Source organism: Rhopalosiphum padi, chromosome 3 (genome assembly GCF_020882245.1).
Source record: "Rhopalosiphum padi isolate XX-2018 chromosome 3, ASM2088224v1, whole genome shotgun sequence".
Classification (NCBI taxonomy): domain Eukaryota; kingdom Metazoa; phylum Arthropoda; class Insecta; order Hemiptera; family Aphididae; genus Rhopalosiphum; species Rhopalosiphum padi.
Window position 1 is genome coordinate 21,775,055 of NC_083599.1, and position 24,665 is coordinate 21,799,719.

Below are 24,665 nucleotides of genomic sequence, written 5' to 3' on the forward strand. Positions count from 1 at the left end.
AAGATCATACACGAATGGATCTTCGCAGGAAAAATTCTAAATTATTCCAATATAAAACAGTGTAGTTATGCCATATTGGAATAATTTGGAATTTTTCCTGCGAAGATCCATTCGTCCGATCATACATGCTTTATGCTTATCGAGTATTATATTTATAAATCGTATGAAATAAATCTATATTATTATTTATATATTATTTATTTATATTATAATTCATGTTTTAAATAACCTAACCTTATTATCACATCCATATCTCTAATAAAAATTATTATTTATAAAAAAATGTTTTTACTTATTTAATTAGATTTTTTAGATCATTTTTTGTAGTTTTTAGGGCATTTTTTCTGTTTTTCAAGTTATCAACATCCTTAATCTAGTTATAAGCATTGTATGTAAATTGACATATTTTACATCTTTTACATTTTAATTTGCCATGTTGTATATAATATGTAATATGTAAGACGAACTAGACGAAGACATCACATGCGGGTGGGGCGTCCTCTTAATATGATCTTGCGAACTTAATCGAACAGAAATGACTTTGAAGTCGGGATGACAAGCGTTTTTGGATTTTATATTTATAGTTACCTACTTACAAGTTAATAGTTATAGGTTTATAACTTAACATTTTACAAGCGTGAATGTTTGTTTGGTTTAGAAAATATGTTTACCATCGTCCGTCACTAGTTCACTATACATATATATTTTGTCAGCCATTAGAACAACATATTTACTTTTTATGGTAGCTAGGTACTTATATACTCAATAAATATAGACACACATAGAGTCACAACTGAAATATCCCAACAGGTTTTTATAATATAAAAACCGAAAATAAATTAAAATTTTATTTTTTATTATTATGCATAACGTAAAAGTAAAATAAATCTGCAGAAATAGATAAACAACCTTTATATGTGGTTAAAAAATAGGTGGGTAAGTATGATGTGCGTGTTAAATTTGAATTCAAATATTCAATGATACATCATTGTATATGAAAAACGATTCTGAACGGAGACAGGCAGTCAAAGTATCAACATAAACTTACCTATACGGTATAGGCTATACCACAAAGTATATTTTTATGTTATGTTTTTTTTAAGACAATTGCTAAAAGTATTTAGTAGAGTAATTTAGTTTACAATACAGTAAAAAATATTTAAAAATATTATTACACAATGATTTTATACACTTATAAAATATAATAATATACGTAAAAGTTTTATGTTCACACGAATATTGTTTTTGTACTAGGTACTTATATAACAAAATAATAAACTATTGTTATTGAAATAGTTTGAATATGTAATTTCGAAAATTTCGTCCAAATTTAAAATATCTATAGAAAAATTATGCTTTTATGCTTTTTATATGTTTTTGGTTTTGATATAAACTACTTATAAAAAAATCTTCTATTGAATTTTTAAGCATTTTAACAAGAGATAAAATTATTTATCGACATTTATATAAAAATGAAAATAAAAAATTTTAATTTTAAATATCAATAAATAAATCAAAAAAAATCAAAATAGATTAAAGTTTTAATTTTAAGTTATCATTTAAAAATTTAGTGAAAATTTCAATGATCTGCTGTTTTACGTATCATTTTATTCTAATTATTTAATTACAATAAAATATCAAAAATTGTACTTTAAACGCTCATAAAAAATTAATTTGACTTTCTGATAGACATTTTTTACATATAAGTTTAAAAACTGATAAAAAAACCTTTTGTTTTTTAATTTTTATAAATAAATAGAAAAATAATGTTTAACTACAAAATAATTTGAAAACTCGAGATTTTACAAATGTTGTCGAAATTCTAAATTAAAATGCTTATAAAAGCGACTATAATTTATTTTTGATATTTTTAATTGGTAAATTAAAATATCGTATATAAAATTATCAAGCATTTTTACCAAGCAAATAACTTTTTTATTAACATTGAAATCGGTGCATCCGAATTGCGTGCCAAGAAAATAAACATAAATTGGAATGTACGAATTGCATGCCGTGTACCTACTTTATACTTATTACCACCTACAAGTTTATCTTTATTTATCATACACTTACGTGCACAACTTAATCTTTATTTTTGATTTCTGATTTTTGATCTATTTTTTTTTAATTATTATAAAATTTGGTGAACTTTTTTTGACAACATACAATATGGTGCAAGTATATGACTAGCCGTCCCGTGCACTTCGTTGTCCGTACAAAATGCATCTGTGTTAAGTTTGGTTGCCTTATGCTAACATTGAGCGTGAGGATAAATACTATTTTTGGTTTTCTGATTTGGTGTATAGAGCCTATACGGATACTTCGGGCGTAGTTCTAATATACATTTTTTATCTTAATATTATTTCATATTAATATAATAATGCTTACAAAATATTTAAATCTAGAAACTAATCAGTTATAACAACCATATCATAAAGCGTTTCTATTCATGATTTTTTTTTTAAAAAAATAGAAAAATCAAAAGAAAAGTTTAAGTTGTGCACGTAAGTGTATGCTAAATAAAAATAAAAACGGCATGCAATTCGGACAGACCCCTCTGAGAGATGGCATGCAATTCGGACATTTTTTTTTTTTTGGCATGAAATTCGGATGCAGCCATTTAAATATATATATAAAAAAAAATGATAAAATTGAAGTTTCAGTATGAACTACTTACAATTAACTTTGTGATTATGTGAACTCTCACTCGTCAAATCTCAAAGAATCTATTGATATAACTTAAAAAAATCGACAAGTCGTTTAAATCACAACAGGTAAACAGAAAAATTATATATTATATATATATATCATTCAACGCTCATATAATATTATATATTATGTTGCTACGCCATAGTGTTGGAAAAATGTAAATTTTTTAAAAACCATTTAAAAAGAGTATTTTTATCAAAAAATTGAATGTCAGTAAATTGGTTAACTATAGGCATGAACCCTTATGTCAAATTTCTCTTCATCTTATCTTTATTACCTAATACCTATACATGTATGAATGTATGATATATCTAATGCAAATTATAGTACCGCGCGTATCTAGATATAAATCATATAAATTATAATTATACTATAATTAAACTATAATTACATGGTCGCATCCAAAAACCGCACAATTTTGATTTTGACCCTTATCGGTCATTTTATAACAAATTACTGCATACTATTTTTAGTGAAAATAGTGAAAAGATACGATTATAAGATAAGTACTATACAATAATCAAGTCTTAAGTTGCCTATTTATTGTTACTTGTTAGAACATTTATTTCAATTTCGGGAAGAATTTTTACGTGACGGAGATCGTATAAAGTTTTTAAATAACGTCGGCAGTCGGTTTCAGGATCAGCCAATCAAACTTTGAAAGTTTTAAATTTTTTTTAAATTAATGTTTCAAATTTTTGGATATATAAATTTTTAGTTTTACTTTTTTCAAATTATTATTTTTAATTTTTGAATATATCATTTTTTTTTTTTTTTATGAATAATGATAATAAGTAATGAATTATACATATACATATGCGTTTTTGTTTTCGACCTTTTTGGGGTCAAAATCATAACTATGCGGTTTTTGGATACGATAATTTTTAAAATTGTGCGGTTTTAACTTATCAAAATTGTACGGTTTTGTCCAGTATTTTATCAAAAGTATGCGGTTTTTGGAGTCAAAGAATTACATTTTCACTATTTTTAGGATATATTACTGTCGTAACTATAGATATCTGTTAATAGTTCAAAAATGCAAAATATTGTAAGTAAAATAACTTATTTATTTAATAATATTATACATAGCTGTCACTTGTAGTTTCAGATTGAGACAGCGAGTTACCAAGAAAATTTCGATTGGCCGTTCAAAATATAGGACGATTATTATGAGTGTTTGGTCGTAATTTTATTTTTTATAATAATGATAAATTAGTACAAACATTAGAAGAAAATATAATGGAAATAATGGAATCAAATGATTAAACTGTACAATACCTTGCTGTCACTGCAATCTGCAAACTTTGAAAATCCTAAAACTCGGTTAACTCGGTATGCTTTGTTTATCTGGCGCTGGAAACTTGTCACTTTACAAGTACTCAGTGGTACAGTGTACCTACTACCTACAACCTACACTAAATAAATGAGAAAAAAAATATTTTCTAATTTATAAAATTTCAAATTATAGTATAATTTTAAACTAGAAACATGATAAATTCAAGTTAAAATTTATTTTAAAATTTATCAATGCTTTGATGCTTTGAAGTATTAATTCATTCGCCTTATATATCTATGAGATTGAACAGTTGCCATGCGACTTGTTGTAGCCCTTACAGATTGGTGCAAATTCGTGGTTAATACACTTCTCATAAGTTTAACACCATACAAACACTATCTCATTTAAGTAAATATTAGAGTTATTTGATATATGTATTATATATATTATATAACAAGCTGAAAGATGAGAACATTATTTGTTTCGTATAAATACGCATATCGCATCACATATAATAGCGATTAATACATTTATCGAAAACACAATCTCAAATGTTAGTTTGCAGTGAGTACGATGTGTTAATAGTAATATTAGACTACTACTTGAACAGCAAAATAAAATAAAAAAAAAAAATAATTGAGAGATATCTTGTATACCTACGTTGATTTGACTATAGTGAGTATAACGTTAAAATATAACTGCGGCAAATTATAGTGTATATAGCGTGTATTCTCTGTTTAACATAAATTACTGAATAAAATTACACGAACTTCGGTAAAAAAAAAAGATAATAATACTAATGAATCTGTCTTGTTATTATATCTCTACCGAAACATCAAAGAGAACTAAAATTATATATGTATTGTATATTATAGTTCCGGAATATGGCCAATTTGATACCTACTATTATATTATATTATATACTATAATACTATATACTTACGTACTTTGTATAGCTGTTTGTCAAATTGAAAACTAGCTCTGCTGTATATAAAAGATTTCGAGTGTACTCCTTCGTTGAATAGGTCACTGTGATTGATACGTATTTATTAATAATGTATAATATTGTAGACCTTAAATAATTCCATATATTATATCCGACTAATGAATACGAGTGGTGACTGTATGTCGGATTTCTATTTCTAAGGATATTTTATAATTTATTTATATTGCTATATATACTATATAGTAGGTAATTCAATTTTCTATCATATAATATTGTATATAATCGTATATGATAGGATTGACAAATTATTGCTAACATATAATTTCATGCAAATAATAATAAATTCAATACCATGGAATGGAGTGATATATTCGTGTAGTATAAATGTATAATATACCTACCTGTTATTTGTTAAATAGCTTAAAATTAGGTTAGTTTAAAAATAAATATTACATTAATTGCGTATATTATAGAAAATGATATTATTTAGCCCTTAGGTAACAATAAATTATTTCAAGTGTCTATGATTTATATTATTTTGATGTAGATAGAATAAAATCACAAATCATTTGAAAAAATTGTTAATTTATACATTTGAATATATAAGTATCTAATTTCGTCAACATTTGAACTTCAAACGCTTATAAACATAACTGTGAATATTTATTTTTGACATTATTAACTGCTCTCAGAATAACTTAATATGAAAGACCTTGAATTACATTTTCAATCATTTTTATAATGAAAAAAAAGTTAAAAATAGAAAATTTTAAATGTATATAGAAAAAAGGGACATAATTTATTTAAGTTATATCATGTATTTTAGTATGCGTAAGTCACTAATATAAATGTTATGAACATTTCAAGTCCTTAAGGTTATTTCTTTTTTAAATTGGTACCTATATATAGTAGTTGTACATACAAAAAAAGAAAATAGATTTTATCGTAATCCATTGTGACGTGCAATTATTAATCCAATTATTTTCCTGCGGTTTTTTAAATTTATTTTAAAAAGTACTCGGAACCAGTCAGAAGTTTTACTCTTTTACAGATCCTGAAAGTGACATCTGACACACACACAAACTAAAAAAAAAACGACATAATATATATGTAAAACCAATATAGTACATTCATCAGCTCGCTGAGAATCTAAAACTTCGTGATCGATTTTCTTTGTCATCGTGTCACTATAATTGAATTAATAATATATATATATATATAAAAACCCATCGCCTTCGTCTCCGTAAATCGCTGCAAATGAATATTTCATTGAAAAACGAATAAGGAAAATTATACATACAAAACAAAATCAATTTCATCAAACTCTGTTTACGCGTAACATACGTTAGCCGTCTTTGGTGTGGTATGTAAACAGTAATCACCATCCATGCGGGCAATAACTAATAATTTTAAAATTAATAAGAGACACATTATTATAGTACTAAATAAAGCGTATAGTAAGGGGCACCGGCGTGTTTCAATCGAGTCAATCGAGATGACGGTTGTTTAGTGGCGCCAGTGGCACCGGTGTTTCAATCAATTCAATCAAGATGGCGATTGTTTATAGTGGCGCCAGTGGCGGACTATATGTCGGCGGGATATTTGGACTTTTCCGTGTAGGCCACGGCTCGGCTGGTATAGTGGGCAGCAGCGGTCTGTTCTTATAAATAATAATTAGAGGCATTTCTATTTATGGCTGCAGAGAAAAATACATTGCTAATAATATTGACATTGTTAAAAATAAAAGTGATTTATTAGATGAAAAAATATTTAAAAAAAAAAACTATGTGCATTTTTAGATTCTCAACGGAGTGATGAATGTATTTTTAATTTAATTTAATATTTATTTTGGTGATAAACAATATAGTGTACGAAAATTAGTGCAAAATTCCCAATATATACTACTTATAGTATTAAGTATTAATAAAAATAGTAATGTTTTAATATTTGCAAATAAATACAGTAGATTAACTGTTTAGATGTTTATATGTTTATAGTAAAAAGTGAGTGTATCTATTAATAATTATAATATTATAATAATGAGGTATTACTCAATAAGATTTAAATAACAAAATAAAAAATAAAATAATAATAATTAAAATTATTGAAATAAAACTTCTAGTATAGTCAATTTAAAAAAAAGTGTACCTACGAGTATTATTGGGTATCGCTTTGCTGTATATTGGGTGCTGAACGGGTCACTATTATAACCTTTAGGTCTGTTAAATTAGAATTCAATGATATTTCATAATTGTATACGAAAAACAATTATGAGCGGAAACGGTCTATCAGCATATATCACCAAGTGATTTTTTTATTAAATATAGTAATTAGTCAAATATTTTATTATAAGTATCATAGTAGGATAATATAATTTTTTTCTGAAAACATTGCATTTATTTTACTACAAGTATTCTATGATTATAATAATATATTATACTTTAATATTTATACCATATTATATTAACTTATAAAGTTATAACAAGTTGTAAATATAACCCAAAATGTAATAACTTCTTTCTGCAAATATTAAATACCGTAACACAGTAAAAATAGTATAGTAAAGTTTATATAATAAATAATAATATAAAACACATAAAAGTTTAAGTTACCATTTTACCAATAACAAAATAACCAACAGTATATTATATTATTATTTATCATTGAAATAAGTAATTTCGTCCAAATTGGAACTTAAAAGGTCTATACAAAATAATTATTTATATTCATTTTTAAAATTGTATGGTTTCGGTTTGAAATAAGTACTTTAAAGAATCTTATATTAAATTTTTAAAACTTAGATATAAAAAGGAAATTTTTATGAATTTTGTCAACATTCTAGTTATAAACGTTTTTAAAAAATTATTGTAACTATAGATTTTTGACATTTTTTAGGCAATTGAGAAATTAACAACTTATGAGCTATTATGACCTTATGAGAAGCTTTGTATTACATTTTTAAGCATTTCTACAAAGTAAATAATTTATTAACTAAAAATAAATGTAAATTTTATTGTAAATTAAAAACAATAATTTAAACATTCGGTGAAAATTTTCAATTTTACAATTATCCACTTTCGAGTTACATCAAAAACACAAAATCGATTTTGTTGAAAATTGGATTTGGATAAAAATTCCCGTTTTTCCTTAATTTTTTTAATGTTTTTCCCATTTATAAAGATACAGGAGAACATGTAACGTTTTTAAACTAAATGTAATTTTTATGCTTAAAAACACACCGTAAGTTAACCATTATGCTCGATAATAGTGAGTTATTCGAATTCAGCGCTGAACATTACGTCATATGAAACGACATCTATCTTATTCTTCTTAAAAATTGGAGATTGTATACTTTGAAACTATATAAACTATTATGTACAATATATATTATTATTTATAGGCAGTGCTGGATCTAAGGGAGGGGAGTGGGTATTCTTGCCCCGGGCGCTATTGGTTTAAGGGCGCATAATGAAAAATACTGACCCTCGTTGCTAATACTATAATATAAGGGTGCTACATTTTTATTAGCTCCGGGCGTCAAATATCCTGGATCCAACACTGTGTATATAGGCAATGCAATAAAAGTTCAAATTATAATATATATTAAAACCTTGGCCGGTATTGTTAATAAGTGTCCGAAAAGATTGGCATTTGGAAAAATATAGTCATAGTAACATTTATGAAACTTTATCAAATATCAAGTAAAAACAAAAATTTCCTAAACAGTTATTTTACAAGTTTTCATGATTGTGATTTGTGAACAACGGCAACGTTGCATCGAGTTTGCATGAGTAGAACATACGCAATCGTATAATAATAGTGAAAAAGGTCCCATCGTGCAATCATACGTATCATACGTAATCGTAAATTCGTAATGCACCCATTTATTTTGTTTAGTAATATTAGTTTGTATTAATATATATTATTGATTTGAGGACAAGGTGTTTTTATAAAACTTCTAAATAAGTATGATGTATTTATACTCTAAAAAAAAAATCACTAATTATATTCAGGTTCCAGCCAGGACTATGTATTATGTAAGTTAAGTATTTCAAATACTTTTTTGATATTTTGAGTTTTTTTCCTAATCGGCCATTGCGTTGTTTGTGACTTGTGGTCGAACTGTAATCGTTGCGTTGAAGATAAAAGTGATTTACTATAATAATACGTATAGTAATTTTAATTCTGATCACAGCAATTTCGTGTCACTATTTAGGGTATTATTTTTTTTTTCGGTCGAACCGATAAATCATTTTATTTTTTTTCATTTCAGCCGAAACGTTTATATATAACATACAAGATGGCACATATTAATATACTATATATATATATATATATATATATATAAGAAGAGCGGCGTCGCGCAGGCGTCTACTGTCTTGCGGACGAAACGTCCGTCAAAAGCGCATCGAGCGCACCGCGTGTAAAGGTTGGGCAAAGGTCTAAACACGCCGTAGAAGTGCTCTGGCGCTGTGCAGCTCAAAAAGAAACAATGGTACGAGACGAAACTCCATAGCCCGCCGGGAAAGGTATAGATTTAGGGGTGGCAGCGAGTGGGTCGTATATATATATATATATCGTGTGTACATCTGCAGCAGTATAACAAGTACAGGGTACACAAGTACAGGGTGGACATTTTATCGCGAATCCAAACTTCTATTTACACGATATTATCACGTATAGGCTGCGGTGGTGAATATAATATAAAATATATACCAATAATAGTTATTTTCAAAATCGTTCAAGCGCATAATATACTATATATACATATATACACAACAATGATGATGGACATAAAAATAATATAATTTAATGTACCAACGACGGAATGGTCCAACATATATATATATATGCGTTTATATCTATACCGGATCATAGATTTTATGAATAACAACTATTTTGCATACTTTTATGTACCCACCTGTTTTTTTACGCTCACACGTATAATATAGTGATGCATAATATTATTGTTTGACGAATTTGTTTATATCATATAATAAATGTGTGTTTTTGTATTCGACTACACCGAATACTATACCTATGTGGCTATGTATTATTGTATTATTAGGTATATACTATATAGTTGTATATGTTTTACTGTTTTAGAACATTTTTTAAAGGTTGTCTTCTATAATACGCTTGAGTTATAGAACGAAATCGAGTACAAATATTGGATTAAAACTTAAAACACTCGTATACAAAAAAGAAAAAATGTTCTCGTTTGACTCCAAAAGATTTTGTCACAATTTGCAGATAAATGTAATATTAAAAATTTTAATTTTAAACGGAGCGATGAATTATGTATTGATTTCATAATGATGCATTTTATTTTTGGTGGATGAGTACACCATAAGTTGTCCATAAAATGCTTTGACTTTCATAAATGGAGGTGATTTTGGATTTTAAATTAGATCAAGTTTATACGCTAGAGAGGTCAAACTTAAAAATTATATATACGCATAATATTATATATGTTGATTAAAAATTATTTATTAAAATGCTGAAAACTTAACACAAAGCTCCTAATAAGTTGTTGATTTTTTCAATTAAAATTATTGAAAATTTATAGTCGAAAATATTTTTATAAGCTTTTAAAGTTCGAACTTTGACGAAATTCATAAAAATCATGAAAATTAATAAATTGTTTTGTATAGTTAGAAATTCATAACAATTTTGTTTTTATACCTAAGATTTAAAACCATGAATTTTTTAGTTTATCAACCTATAAATGAAAACAATTCTATTCGAAAGTCAAATTAATTTTTTAGGAGTATTTCAACTTCAAATGCTTACGACATTCAATAATCACCCGTAAAATAATTATTTCTCCTTATAAAATTTTCGATATTTTATTGTATTTCAAAAAAGAGAACAATAGATACTTTTTAACCGACATTTTATATTATATCGTTTTCATTATAGTCATTATACGATACAATTTTCAAATTTTTAAATTCCTTTTAAGTTATTTATAAGCATAATAAATTTTAAAATCTTTAAAATGTATGGGTTAAAATTCTTGAAAATATGTAAATAAAAGTTATTTTTATATCTGTATAAAAATATTAAAAATATATAAACTCAATTTTTTATTTTATGCATTTTAAATTCATCAAAATCGCAAATAATTGAAAATATTCACATATACATAGAAATTAGAAATTCATAAAAAATTTACTTTTTATAAAATTGAATACAAAATTCCTCATTGAAACTATTTAAATTTAATCTAACAAATATATAAAAGCTATTATTTTTAATAGACATTTTAAGTTTAAATTTAAAATTTAAAATTATTTATTTAAACAATAAATAACAACATTAATTATTTTGTTATAATTTAAAAATATTATTCGTATGAATTCAAAACTTATACGTAAATACATTATATTATTATGAATTTTACTATATACCTACGCAATGACGTTTTTGATTTATATTTTAATATATTATTATCTATTTATACAACGAATCTATTTTTACTGTTTTACATTATTTACAAAAAGATTTTATTAAATTTTGAGTAACATAAGTAAATATAATATTAATATATGACGGTATAAATAAATATTATTATGATAATAAAATACTATAATAATATAATAAATGTAATATTGAGAAAACATTTTATCAATTTATTTATTTATTTATTTTAGAAGGTAATACCTACCAAAATAAAAATAAATAACTTTAATAGTTATTTAAAAAAATATATAACGAAATATAAACTTAATAATATAGGCTGTTAGACGGTTTCCGCTCAGAATTGTTTTCGTTTGAAACATAAGTAGAGCTAGGATTTTAAAGCATAATAAATAACAAAAGAAACCCTTAAAATTGTTTTATTATTGTATTATTAAAGCAAAAAAAACATGATTAAAAATGAACTTAGACTAGGTATAAAATTAAATTTAAAAAAATGAATCAATGACAATTGTATATTTAGCTAGATTTTTAGTTGTAAAACTGATTCTATTATCAGAAAAAATGTTTTAATAAATAAAAGATCGAACGCTCTATCCACATAACTTATTGTATTACTGAAATAATCGGTGCATACTTCACATTAGCTGTTTCGTTTAAGTCAAACTCGCGATAATCAATATTTAATGAAACATAAAACAATTGCACACATTATGTTGTTAATGACTTAATGTCTTGTAATTGTTTCCAGCCCGATCGACGATAACATTATTACGTTTAATCAATTTAATTATCAAACCGATAAATGAAAATTATAATAATCCTGCAAAAGCCATAATATACCTATTCCACGTTCGACATAGGTTCCTATGAATTGAGAATTGTTCCTACTGTCGTATTGTTTTATTATTACAGCACAATAAACAAATTAGAATATCGCAGTTGGAATAATGTCAAAAGCGATAAAAAAAAAGCACTTATTAAAAAAAAATGGTTTATTTGGAATCAGAATGACATGAAACGAACATAATATGTATAACAATTACATTTATATCTCAAATATAAAAAAGGAGCATATGCCTTAAAATTCAAACCCTAGACATGAGATATTTTTTTATTAAATTCATAATAAAACGTTTTTTTGTTGTTGTTATTACATTGACATTTCCGAGTAAAAACTGGTCGAAACAAAAAAAGAAAACTAACAAAAACAAACCAAAATATAATTCAATTTATAAATAATTATAATGATTATAATGAAATTATTAATATTAATAAATCGTTCCACTATTATATTACAAGCTGTTGTATGGACCACGGTAATGGGATTGTGACTTAACTGCCTATATATTATAGTTACTAGTGTCGCCTCGCCGTCGTTGATAAATATATATATACATATATGACTTTTGGATGCGGCATTGTACTCAATTTTGTAACCCAACACAACTGATATCATAAGATTGTTAATCGTAACATCTTCACATCTCTTTTGTCACTTGTTTAAATATTAGTTACTTTATCGCTCAGAAGCTTCCGTGCAAGTGAGAACCATACATAATCTCTATCCGTTATATTGACCCAAAAGTGTGTAATATACGACAATACGAGTATGCCTGTTAACTATTTAGTTAAAAATGTGAAATATAGAAATGCCATATCGGGTAACCGAAGGTTTATGCTTATAATGTCAATTCTTGCAACACACACCATAGCAGTACGAGTACATCTACACATATTATATTGTTCTAATATAGTATCACAATATCGTAAATATTTGAACATGTAATATGTATAGACACACACATATATATCATATATATCGATGCCCGATCCCGTAGCAAGGGGGCACTAGGGGTACGCGCCCCACCTCGATTTTTATTTTTTCGGTTAAGGCTGTTGAAAGCGGGTCGTTTTTTCGTCATTTTTTCGTGCGTTTAGACCAATAAGCGAAAGAAAAATTCACCACCCAGTACCAAAAGTCCGATTTTAATTTTCAAAAAATCATATTTGAATTCCTTATTCTTTTTACTAGGTTATGAAGGAAATGGATTTTCGATTTTTTTATTTTTAGTAACACTAAAGTAAGGTGAATTTTGAAAAAAAATCATATATAAATATAATTCATTTGTTACCATATATAGTAATTAAACAATTTTTAAAATTAAAATCGGACTTTTGGTACTGGGTGAATTTTCTTCTTTTTGGGATTTTTATGTAAAAACTTTTTTTATCGCAATATTTAGTGACGTGTGACTGCGCGTATGTACGATACTGATTTCCAAGAATCTTAGCCGTAGTTTATCTTTAATTACATAAAGCGTTCGGGAAACTCACGCATACTAATGATCAGTTACAATACACACACAGTTACACATAACTCACGATGGATATCGAATATTGCCTAAATACAACCCCTTAAAAATGGTTCGCTTTCAACAGCCATTTTTTATAAATTATTTATAAAATTCGAGGTTATTGATTATTTACAATTTGTATTCATAAACGTATCTGCAAATAGTAATGGTATAAGCGCACGGATTTCAGATCTTATTTTTGTCGTGAACGCGATTATATACGAGAATTGTATATATTTTATGCATTCAAAACGAGTTAAGTGCCTATAGAAAACAAATTTTCTCGCTACCGCACTACTGATATATATATATATATATATAATATGATATAAAAAGTTATTTTCTCTTCGACGTGATGTCTCGGCGAATCGGCGGTCGAAAATGTACGTTACCCCTCCCAGCCCCCACGGAATACTACGGTTGTTGTCGGAAAAGAATAACATCACGACGAGTACATACATACATACATACATACATTTGGATGCTTATATTATATATTTATACGACTACCCCCTGCGCACAGCCGATACATTATATATGTTACGCAGTGTGTCTGCGCGCGCTTATATAATAATATATACACATCGTTCGTTCGTTCGTGCGTTCCTGTGTGTGTGTGTGTGTGTGTGGGCGAGTGTGCGCCCTAAGACGGATCCCGCGCTACAACATAATAGATCAATAACGGTGTAACATCGTTTCGGAGGCGTCTACACATCGCACACGGACGACACGCACACCCTCTCGCACCGACACGCGCACCACACAGAGTCTTATTACGACCGCGTAAACACCGCCGGCGCACATACGTCGTGCGACCGGCTCGCGTGACGGTCGCGATTCTGCAGTGAGCGACCGAGTGTGAGCGAGTGTGAGCGAGTGTGTGAGTGAACTTGTATATGTGTGTGTGTGTGTGTGTTAGCGTGCTGCTCGCATGAAGTCCGACACACGGAGTTGTAGACTACGGCGAGCGTTGTTCGTGCCGAACGATTAATGCAATCTTTTTCCATCGATCTCGCGTAAGTATACTCGCGCCAGTCGCCGCCGCGTGTAACTCGTTTTTAACGTCATAATTTATATAATATATTATATTGTGTACAGCAGGAGGTACACGCGGTTATGAAAATAATAATAATATTCATTAATATCATGCGTCGTATATATTATTATTATATCGTAATGGGTCGCCAACCGCCTTTTCGCGACGACAACAGTGAACCGCACTTACGGTCATCGCACTTAATCTAATATTCATGATCACACATCTATCACATATAGGCCTGCGGGGTGGGTGGGCAAAACGCGTATTGGAAAAATATTCGTTTACACGACTTATACCTATTTTTTTTTTAAAGTTAATTTCAGTACGTGAAAAATCTGTTAGCTCTTTTTTCAACGAGCACACGATATTCATTTCAATAACGACTTTCTGAGTTTCCGGCGTAAGAAAATCGAAGACTATACCTCGGCGTAATAAACACACGCACTTTCCTTATTTTATGTAAACGGAAAAAAAGCTCCTATTCCTTATTAAAATTTCTCGATAAATTCGGAACGTCTATGACTGTCAAGTTCAGTTATAACTAACAATATTTAACTATTTCGACTATCGCGATCGGCCTTTAAGTTTAGGTATTCCTAGAAAAATAGACTGGTTGGCGGCCCCTGTTATAGGTGATATAATCTATTGCAAACTGCAGCATGATGCTCTCGGCTGTCGCGAAGTACATATAATTTTATTCGGAATTTTCGCGCCCCCGTGCTAATTTTTGTCTGTTGTAATTGATTTTAATACTTTATTTATGTTATATTTAGTACTATGAGTATATAATATGATAATATGATAATATATGATGTACAACAATTGTATTGTATTTAATATTTATGTTCAGGTAATCAGGTAATATAGTTGTATACAAATAAGAAAACATTGCAATAAACAATAATCAGGGACGTATGCAGAAAAAAGTTTTGAGAGGTGTTTTTTAAAATCAGTTATTGAAAAGTAGAATTTTTTTTAATAAATATACAAGAATATTTTATGAAAATTAGGTATACTTACAATACTTTTTTTAAATATAAACATTGACATAACAAAATTAACATTATTAAAAATTAAAATTGAATAAGTAAATAACCATATACAAGAACTCAAATATTTCGGAGTGTGTTTTAACACCCAAAACAACTCTCTGTGTACGTGCCTGAGTCAATAATTATTATATAAGTAATAATGACGGGAACGGAAGCGACAGTTTTATAGATAGGAACTAGGTTTTCCTTTTTTGCAATAATTTCGTATTAGTATTTTTCAAATGGAATTAAGTCATTTCTGCTCTCCTTTACCAAATTTTAATAAGCATAAACAATGATTTGAAAGTATTTAAATTGTAAAAAATAAGAATATAATATAGTATGCCTAAATAGTAAGTATTTAAATAATAATCAATATTCAATATATTAAAAATTACATTTTTAATGCGATGAACTCGCATCATAATGGTGGTTAATATTAATTTAATATTTTTAATAAATAAACGCAAATATTTAAAAAAAAAAATTTGTCCTGTCCTCCTGTTAACCATCACTAATAATTACGTGTCTGTGTAATATATACGCTATATTTAGATTTGTTTTTAAGTCAACTATTCCTTGTGTAAAATGTCTCAAATACACATATTATATTTTATATTTATGTATATGTATATGATATAATATATACAAGAATACAACTGTTGAATCTTTTTCACACGTAATACCTGATCCTGATAATAACCAACGAACCAATCGATAAAAATAATAAATCATATAAAATACTAGTTAGGCATCACCATCGCAACGCTACTACTAATAATAATAATATAGTGCAACCTATGTCGTACTGATTGAAGCGACGCCAGCGTAGTTGTTTGCTGCCACTTTCCCTCGTCAGTCGTGCCGAAAACGATGGATGACATGTTCTCGCAAAACCATCATTACAGTTACAATTTTTGTTAAACGATTTGATCGATTTTTGCGTTTAAACTTTTATCGAGTTTATCGCATAATTCATTCCTACATCTATTTAAAAATTGTTTAGGTATAACGCTATAATGCTAGACATTATCATAAAACATAAGCAGGTATACCTATGTATATAATGTATATATATTATACATATGATTTTAACATTTTAAATGCTTTACGTCACATTGTGCACGTGAAATAATAATTTACGTTTTTCCCTCTATGTAAAGCGTACTGCAGCAGCGTTGATAATGAAAAAAGAGAGGAAAAAACACAAAGACAAAAACAAGAAACCGCCCTCGGATTCGTGTTCGCCCGGCTGCAGCAGTATGGATTGTATGGGCCTACAGCAAATTCCCTCGTCGCCGCCGCCGAGTTACGAGCACAGTTTGCAAGAGGTAAAAACTATTATTATGTCGTTGTTTGTGTACCTACGCTTAATATTAAAAACGAAAAATCCATTTTTTTTCAAGTTTAATAATAATAAGTTTAGAATAACCAAAACAGATTAAATATCAAAAACATACATTTTAATTGGATTGGTCCTACAAAGCCTGATGAATCATTATTAATTAATTATCATCTTGCAAGTCGTTTATATTTTTGTTGCTGTATTAATCTTGTTTGAAATTTCATACCAGCATAATAAATAACACATATGAAATAAATTGTTGTTATGTTTATTAGATAATTTGTCCATTATAATTAACGACAAATTGTCAATTTCTGTTTCATTTTTTAAAAATTATTTTACGAAACGTGATATAGCTAGGTGCCTAGGTACGTCATAATATATATATAAATAAATGGTATAAAACGTGGTATTAATATAAATATTTCTTACAGGTCTATTTAAAATATAAATTGTTTTAGCATTTTTATAGATAATTAGTAAGACTTTAAGTTGATTTGAATGTGATCATATCTGATATAATTTTGATTTATGAATTAACATGCTCTTGGATGCAATTTAATAATTAATATTTACACACATAAATGATAAAATATCATATAAATTTGGTTATTATTTTACAAATAGAATCATAGAACCCAATATTGATTATATTTATTATAGGTAGTGTATACTGTATAATATTATTTACTTTGACACTTCGCCTCCAGACTTCTCTTTCTGTACTTACAATTTACATATTATTATAATTGTATCAACTATCAATATCTCAAATCACAATATAAAGCAATAAAATAAACAAAAATTAATGTATTTTATTTTTTTAATAATATATAATAAATTTATAAAATAAAAAAAACTAATCAAAATTAAATATTAATTTAGATAAAAAATTTCAGGCAGAGTTTAAAATTACTTAAGAATTTATGGTTATGAAAATATAATTATATAATATACTGTTTAACACTTTAACTACCTATAATATAAAACTGTATTTATTATAATCGTCAGGGACACTTTTAAATTTAAAAAAGATTTAACTATTACGTGTTTTTTATATTTTTATATCCTTACATCGGTGTCGTATTTATACAAAATATTAAAACTACCGACTTATACAAAATATACATAGGTAGTAGGTACCTACATAATATATCGCCTATAATTTACATATAACAGTTATGCACTAATGTTCTGCTTGTAAGTTATATAAACTCACGTATCGGATTTGTTTTTAATTGTATTAGCCGGGACAATCTTCCGATCACGGTGGCCATTTGCAGCAGATGATCGCGGACGATGACATTTGCGCCGGAGGAAGTGGTTTGCAAACGTATAACTCTGAGATAGAATGTCAGAGTAATGGTTCGCCCGTAAGACAAGAAATATTTCACAAGAGCAGCAAAGAGTTTTATAAGGCAGTTGCTGCCCAGTTGGGAATAACGTGCAAGATGAGCGACCACTGCAGGTGTCTGGAATGCCAGGTAAAATGCTATTTCCAGAAAAATATCAAAATATAAATATGAGTATTGAATAAGTAGTATATTTTGTTTGGATTTGTTGAAATTTCGAACTTAGTTATATTATCTTTATATCTACATGGGTAAACACATAGAAGGCTTAATTATGTCAAATATTGGGCTAGTTCTTAATAATTTGTCATATAAAAAAATGATATAAGAAAAAAATGTCTTATAAAGCTAAGTACCTAGGTACTTATTTAAAAAAATACCCGTAGATCATATACAGTATACACTAACAAAAATATGCATCTTAATTCTAAATTTTTTTATTTATTTAATGTATATAAATAAACTATAGCCTTAAAGTAATTTTACTAAAAAAAAATAACTTTCTAAAAACATTTAATACAAAACTTGTGCTTTAATACATAAAATTATGATTTTATAACTTTAGAACTATTTTAATACAAATAGGTAATCATGATCAGCGATATCCGTCATTTATTATTTGTGTAACATTTTAAATTTAAATAGACTTTTTTATTTTTCTACAGTAAACTAAACTTACATAATTATATTTGGAGGTGCAAAGAATAGTTTTGGTGGCCATATCGTACATTTTTTGGAAAATTTTCCTTGATTTTCCAGTCTCCGAGATCATTTTTAAGACAAAACTAGCCGTTAGCAGAAGCTTAGAACAATGTATAACGCTGAATTAAATTTATGATGTGATTTTATTTCTAAAAATATTATTATAGTGAATATACTCTATTACATATTATGTACGTTTCCCTGGACAGTTTAGCCCCATTAATTTCAAGTTTTGAATATGTTTTTATGCAAATATTTAACATGCGATTCGCGTGGATTTTTACGACTCGTGCCAAAACTTGTGTGGAAACGGTTTACTTGGAAAATTTAATTTCTATGGGTACTCAATGGTAAAACGATACTATAGCTATATAAAATATTTTTATGATATATACGTGGGTTTTGCAAAGTGTGAACACGCAATGTATACATAAAAGTCCATTAAAGGATTGTTGTTATATTATTATTATTATTGACAGTTTTGATAAACAATCATACTGTATAACATAATATATATACAGTTTATTTCATCCTACATTGAACCACTTACTTGATATCATTTGTTTTGGTCATAAATAAGGGAATTGCATTGTTTTTAAGTGTCACCCTGCCAATTAAAAAGTAAATAAATAATGATAAAACCTACTTCGTCCAGTGCCAGTCAAATTCATCCAGCGTAAAAGTATTAGTATCCAACACTGTGCACTAAATTGTTTTATTTAAGTGTTTTTCTGAGTGCTTTGATATTTCCTGGTCTGGGAACGATTAAACGGTTCTATATCTATTGTTCTCGCCTTTGCCATGATTTAAAAATGTTAACACATCATCAATTTTTTTTATAGTTTAACTATATAATATAGTTTTTCGTCATATCATATCCTATAGCGATATGGAAAATGTTTAATATTACAATATTAATAGGTATTTATATAATTACAAATTACAATTTACAAGTTATAACATACTATAATAAACTGAAACAAAATAGGTAATGAAACGGAACTTTTGAAAACATTTGTATAATAATATTATGAATTTAATAAATATTCAATAAGTATTTCCCCCAATAATGCGTCTTTTTATGAATTTTATTAGAATTTGTTTAATGTATAATTCATACATTGATTAGAAATAATTATTTTTTCATAAATTTTAAACCATATTTTTATGGTTTTGAATGTTTTAATACATAGTAAATAAAAAATACATCAAAAGTATTCAAATACATATTCTGAATATTTTTTTCGGAAAATATTTAAAACAGTAGTAATTCGAATATTTATGTATATATATAAAACGGAATATATATATATGTACATAGACCTATCGACCTATCCATATATTTTATTTTAATATATTATTAAATATATATATATCATATATGCCAATCGGTATTACCACGAACGTACTTCGAGCGAGCAACGTAACCGATTATTTAGTTAAAAACTTTGAAAAAACTTATTTTGGTTAATGCATTTTTTATTAGCTTTCTTATTTTACGACAGTATATTTTATTTGTACAGTACGTCATTGTTGTATATACATGCAAAATAGTTCTCGAGATAAATGGATAATATATCGGTAATATCGCTATCGCATAAAAATAAAATGGAAATTACATAAGCTACCTACTATAGTACATAGCTATACATATATAATACATCTTTAACATTAATACAAAATGTTATCAATGCTTTCGTGCAATATAGCACACTCGTATATCACAACAGTTCGTAAAATGGTCTTTACGCGAGTGGGCAAGTGGCCAAGCATCCTCTAAGATATAATATTCTACTCAATTCATCGTAGTATAATATGCGTGTGTTGTAAAATATTATCGACTGTCGCGCGTGTTTGTTATTACTAATTGTCTGGGCCGTACTCAGCTTTGGCGATGAGCACCAGGCAAACTAAATCTTCCTGGTCCGCTTATTTTCCTTAGAGGTTAGGCCTGATTTTCAAAAAAAAAAATAAATAAAAAAATAGGTAAAAAAAATAAATAAATAAGTTTTAAATAGTTGCTGTGGCCCGCTACTTAGCTACAGTCGGTAGTACTCGTCGAGATTTTTAAATTTTGTAAGTATGATCCCCTTTAAAATAGGCTTAGGGCCGGACGAATGACCGGAGAAAACCAGTCCTAGTTTGTCGTATAAATAACGTATTTATATACTCGCGGACTTGTCTGTAATTTTGTTCGCGTATTATACAACTGAGTGCCAGTGAGACAATGTATACAAATATTTCACATATAATACTAAGTATAAGGTCGGTTATCTCGAATTACACTATTTACACGCAAATATTTTACCAATCCTAAACTGAACACACAGAGAAAGAGCTAAAGGGGGAAACCACTTAAATTGCTTCTCAAGAAATTTAATTTAATATCCTCGTACCCCGTAAGACACATGTTAATTAATATAAGTATACATCTATCATCATTACATGAGCTAAGTAGTAGGTATAACTAATATATTTTATTTTTATTGTCATCAGATAATTGTAACAACTATAATAGTTCCACATCATTCTTTCCTACAGTAGAGCATTAGCCCGCAAATATCGTGTTGATGTCACGCCATATTTTCAAACAAACTTAATGCTTATATGTTGTTTTAATATAATATAGTGTTTGTGTCAATTATTCATGACATTTTTTTTTATTATTATACTATCACATTTTGTTATATATTATTAAATTTATAAGTAGAGTTATTCATAGTACAAATAGTATTTGCAAAATATTTTGTCTTACAATTATTATCAGTTATTGAGCTATTATTGTTCTAAAGGGTTTTCGCTCGTTTATATATAAAATTAAATAAGTTAAATTTGACTAGCTATATTATAGGTCCTATAATATTACTAAATGCGTTTATTTATTTTTAATTTATTATAAACTGTTTTCTAATATTGTATTCATTATCCGTCACGAATATATTTTAATTTGTATATATTAAGCCCATTAAATAGATTTATGAATATATTATAGTATAACTCAATAAAAGAAAATCATTATTTGAACTTTCTCCAAGCTTATGCGGATTACCCAACACATAATTGTAAGAATTTCTATAAAAGTGCTGCAACATTGGTACTCACTAAATATAATAGACAATAGTATATCGACGAAAGATGTAGCGAACCATCTCTTTCGGCGTAACATGATGTGTGCCCTGCAAAATTAAATGTAGCACACTCGTGTTAGGCCGGTGGAGACGGTTTGCAGCCTCGACGGTCGACGAACAAGCTCGTCGCTTGCGCAGTGTATCACACAGATAACATCACCTTTATTGCAGCAGACGGGACCGACCGAGGAACCCGTTCGTCACTCCAGAAAACTGCTACTTTCCAGTTTCCAACAATATTGGCGAACGTCTTGATGTATTTATTTATATTTAACTGATCAAAAACACCATTTTCATATTGTTTTCATATCACCGCGTGCACGTTATACGAATATATTTTAAATATTATATATTATTATATATATTTTTTTTATCTGTGCTAGTCATTACCTATAAAAAAAAAGTATATATATATGTATAAATAAATAGATAATAAATCAATGAACTATAATATGTAACTGTACTATATTAATAGAAAACGCAACTTAAAGTTAAAAACTTTTTCAAACTAAATAATATGAGTAATATGACCGATTTTATTTGACTTTGGTATTATATAATATTATATACATTTCTATCTGCACCGTTGTAACCGATTGACAAGCTCTGATTATTAATTTGATTTGTACCTAACTTAGTGTAATTATTATTTTTAGCTCTAACTATGATGTGTTAATTTATTAATTAATAAATAATTAATTATGTAAAAATATGGACGGTACCGTGATGTCATTATGATAGCTGTATCAGTGACGCAAGTAGAAAAAGTGTTTATGCTCAAGTATTATTTACTTATATTATTATTTTTTGAATGGGTTTTGAGTGATTTTTTTTGGTGGGGGGGGGCTAAGCCCCAAAAATAGCGCATACATAAATTATTACTTATTTGTCGATTAATATTTTTATGGTACCTATAAACTATTTTCTATATTAAAAATTGTTTAATTAACCAAATTAAACACGAGAATAAAGATCCGATGTGCGGAAAACTGTTAACTGGTTGGCGATAAATACGTCGACTCGTCGACATAATAATATATTACAGTCATTACTTGACTAATAAATTGGACACGACTTGTCGGAAATCGTAATACGAACTTCGATGACGTTCCCGGCGCCCAATAATAAAATAAATAAATCGTTAGCGACATCTATAGGTCACCCCGTTCACGATGTGCATGAAATTAAATCCAAATAGTGCTGCCGCCTACCGGTCATGTATCGTTTACATGATTCCACAATAGAACTATAATACGACGCAGAGATATTTTATACGTCGTGATTCGAACGATGGGCCCGGGGCGGCGGGGCTAGTGTTGCGACAACCGAGTAATATCAACCGCGACGGTCGACAATAAATAATAATAAATATAAAATTCACATTCAGTTAAGAAATTATAACTCTCAAATTTAAATAAGTCATTTTTGAAGAATGTGATGTGGTGTCATGTTTTATTGTCAAAAAATTAGCTCTGTCCGCCTTAGACGAACCGATCAATCAGTGTTCTGCTGAATCGTCTTGACACGACGATAGAGTTTTGTTGCAAAAATAATAGTGTTTACCTCTTGTTCGGGTGTTTTTTTTTTCCTTACTATCACTATTCATTACAACCGTATTTTTGTCGTTTGCAGAGTCGGTACTTCGATTGTGAGTACGACCAAGAGAACGAACAGGAGAAGACGGACGGCGGTCTCGGGGCCGGCACGCCAATGTTCTTGTCAGAAGTCATGCACGGGTCCACTTGCACGTTAATTTAATGCATATTTTTCACACAATAGATTTGTTATTTTTTTATGAAATACCTCGTCGTAATGGCAATTATTATGTGTACCTACTAATGACAGCCCAATGATAATACCATGCATAATATTATATATTATATTTATATTGTTTTGCGTAATGACACATGTTTGATTACATTGCCCAGGGCCTACTATTATTATATTGTATCAATAAACATTTTAAACCAGGCTATGAACATTTTGCCGCCAAAAAAAAAAAAAAAACCTATAAAGCCTGTCTTATTTTTAAAGTTGACCTTCTTACATGTGTTCTTAATTTTTTTACTTTTACTAAAAACATTTTATTTTATAATAATACCAATTTACCTATATATTTATATAATATCATAAGTTACTAATTAAATCTAAACGGTTATTATCTATAAACTATAAATCAATTCTACAACATAATTATTGAAAATGCATTAAAATAAAAATTATAAACGATTATTATTTTGTTTATTGATTTTTATTTTCCATTTAAAATTATTTAAAAAAAAACATATCAAAATTAACATAATAAATTTAATGTTGTGGTAAGTAACAAATCAACATAGATTCAAATTTTGGTTATA

At 27.7% G+C, this 24,665-nt stretch overlaps 1 protein-coding gene across 2 annotated transcripts; it reads left to right on the top strand.

The window, feature by feature from the left end:
• The first annotated feature begins 14,489 nt into the window (after positions 1 to 14,489).
• On the top strand, positions 14,490 to 24,540 carry LOC132924245 (uncharacterized). Of its 2 annotated transcripts, none has more exons than XM_060988436.1 (4): positions 14,490 to 14,727; positions 16,945 to 17,112; positions 18,374 to 18,610; positions 23,941 to 24,540. In XM_060988436.1, exons 2-4 carry the CDS (start codon positions 16,966 to 16,968, stop codon positions 24,064 to 24,066), a joined length of 510 nt encoding a protein of 169 aa, XP_060844419.1. In that variant the 5' UTR covers positions 14,490 to 14,727; positions 16,945 to 16,965; the 3' UTR covers positions 24,067 to 24,540. The 2 variants fall into 2 exon arrangements, with proteins under 2 accessions (XP_060844419.1, XP_060844418.1); XM_060988435.1 differs by lacking the exon at positions 14,490 to 14,727 and adding an exon at positions 16,621 to 16,830.
• The last annotated feature ends 125 nt before the right edge of the window (positions 24,541 to 24,665 follow it).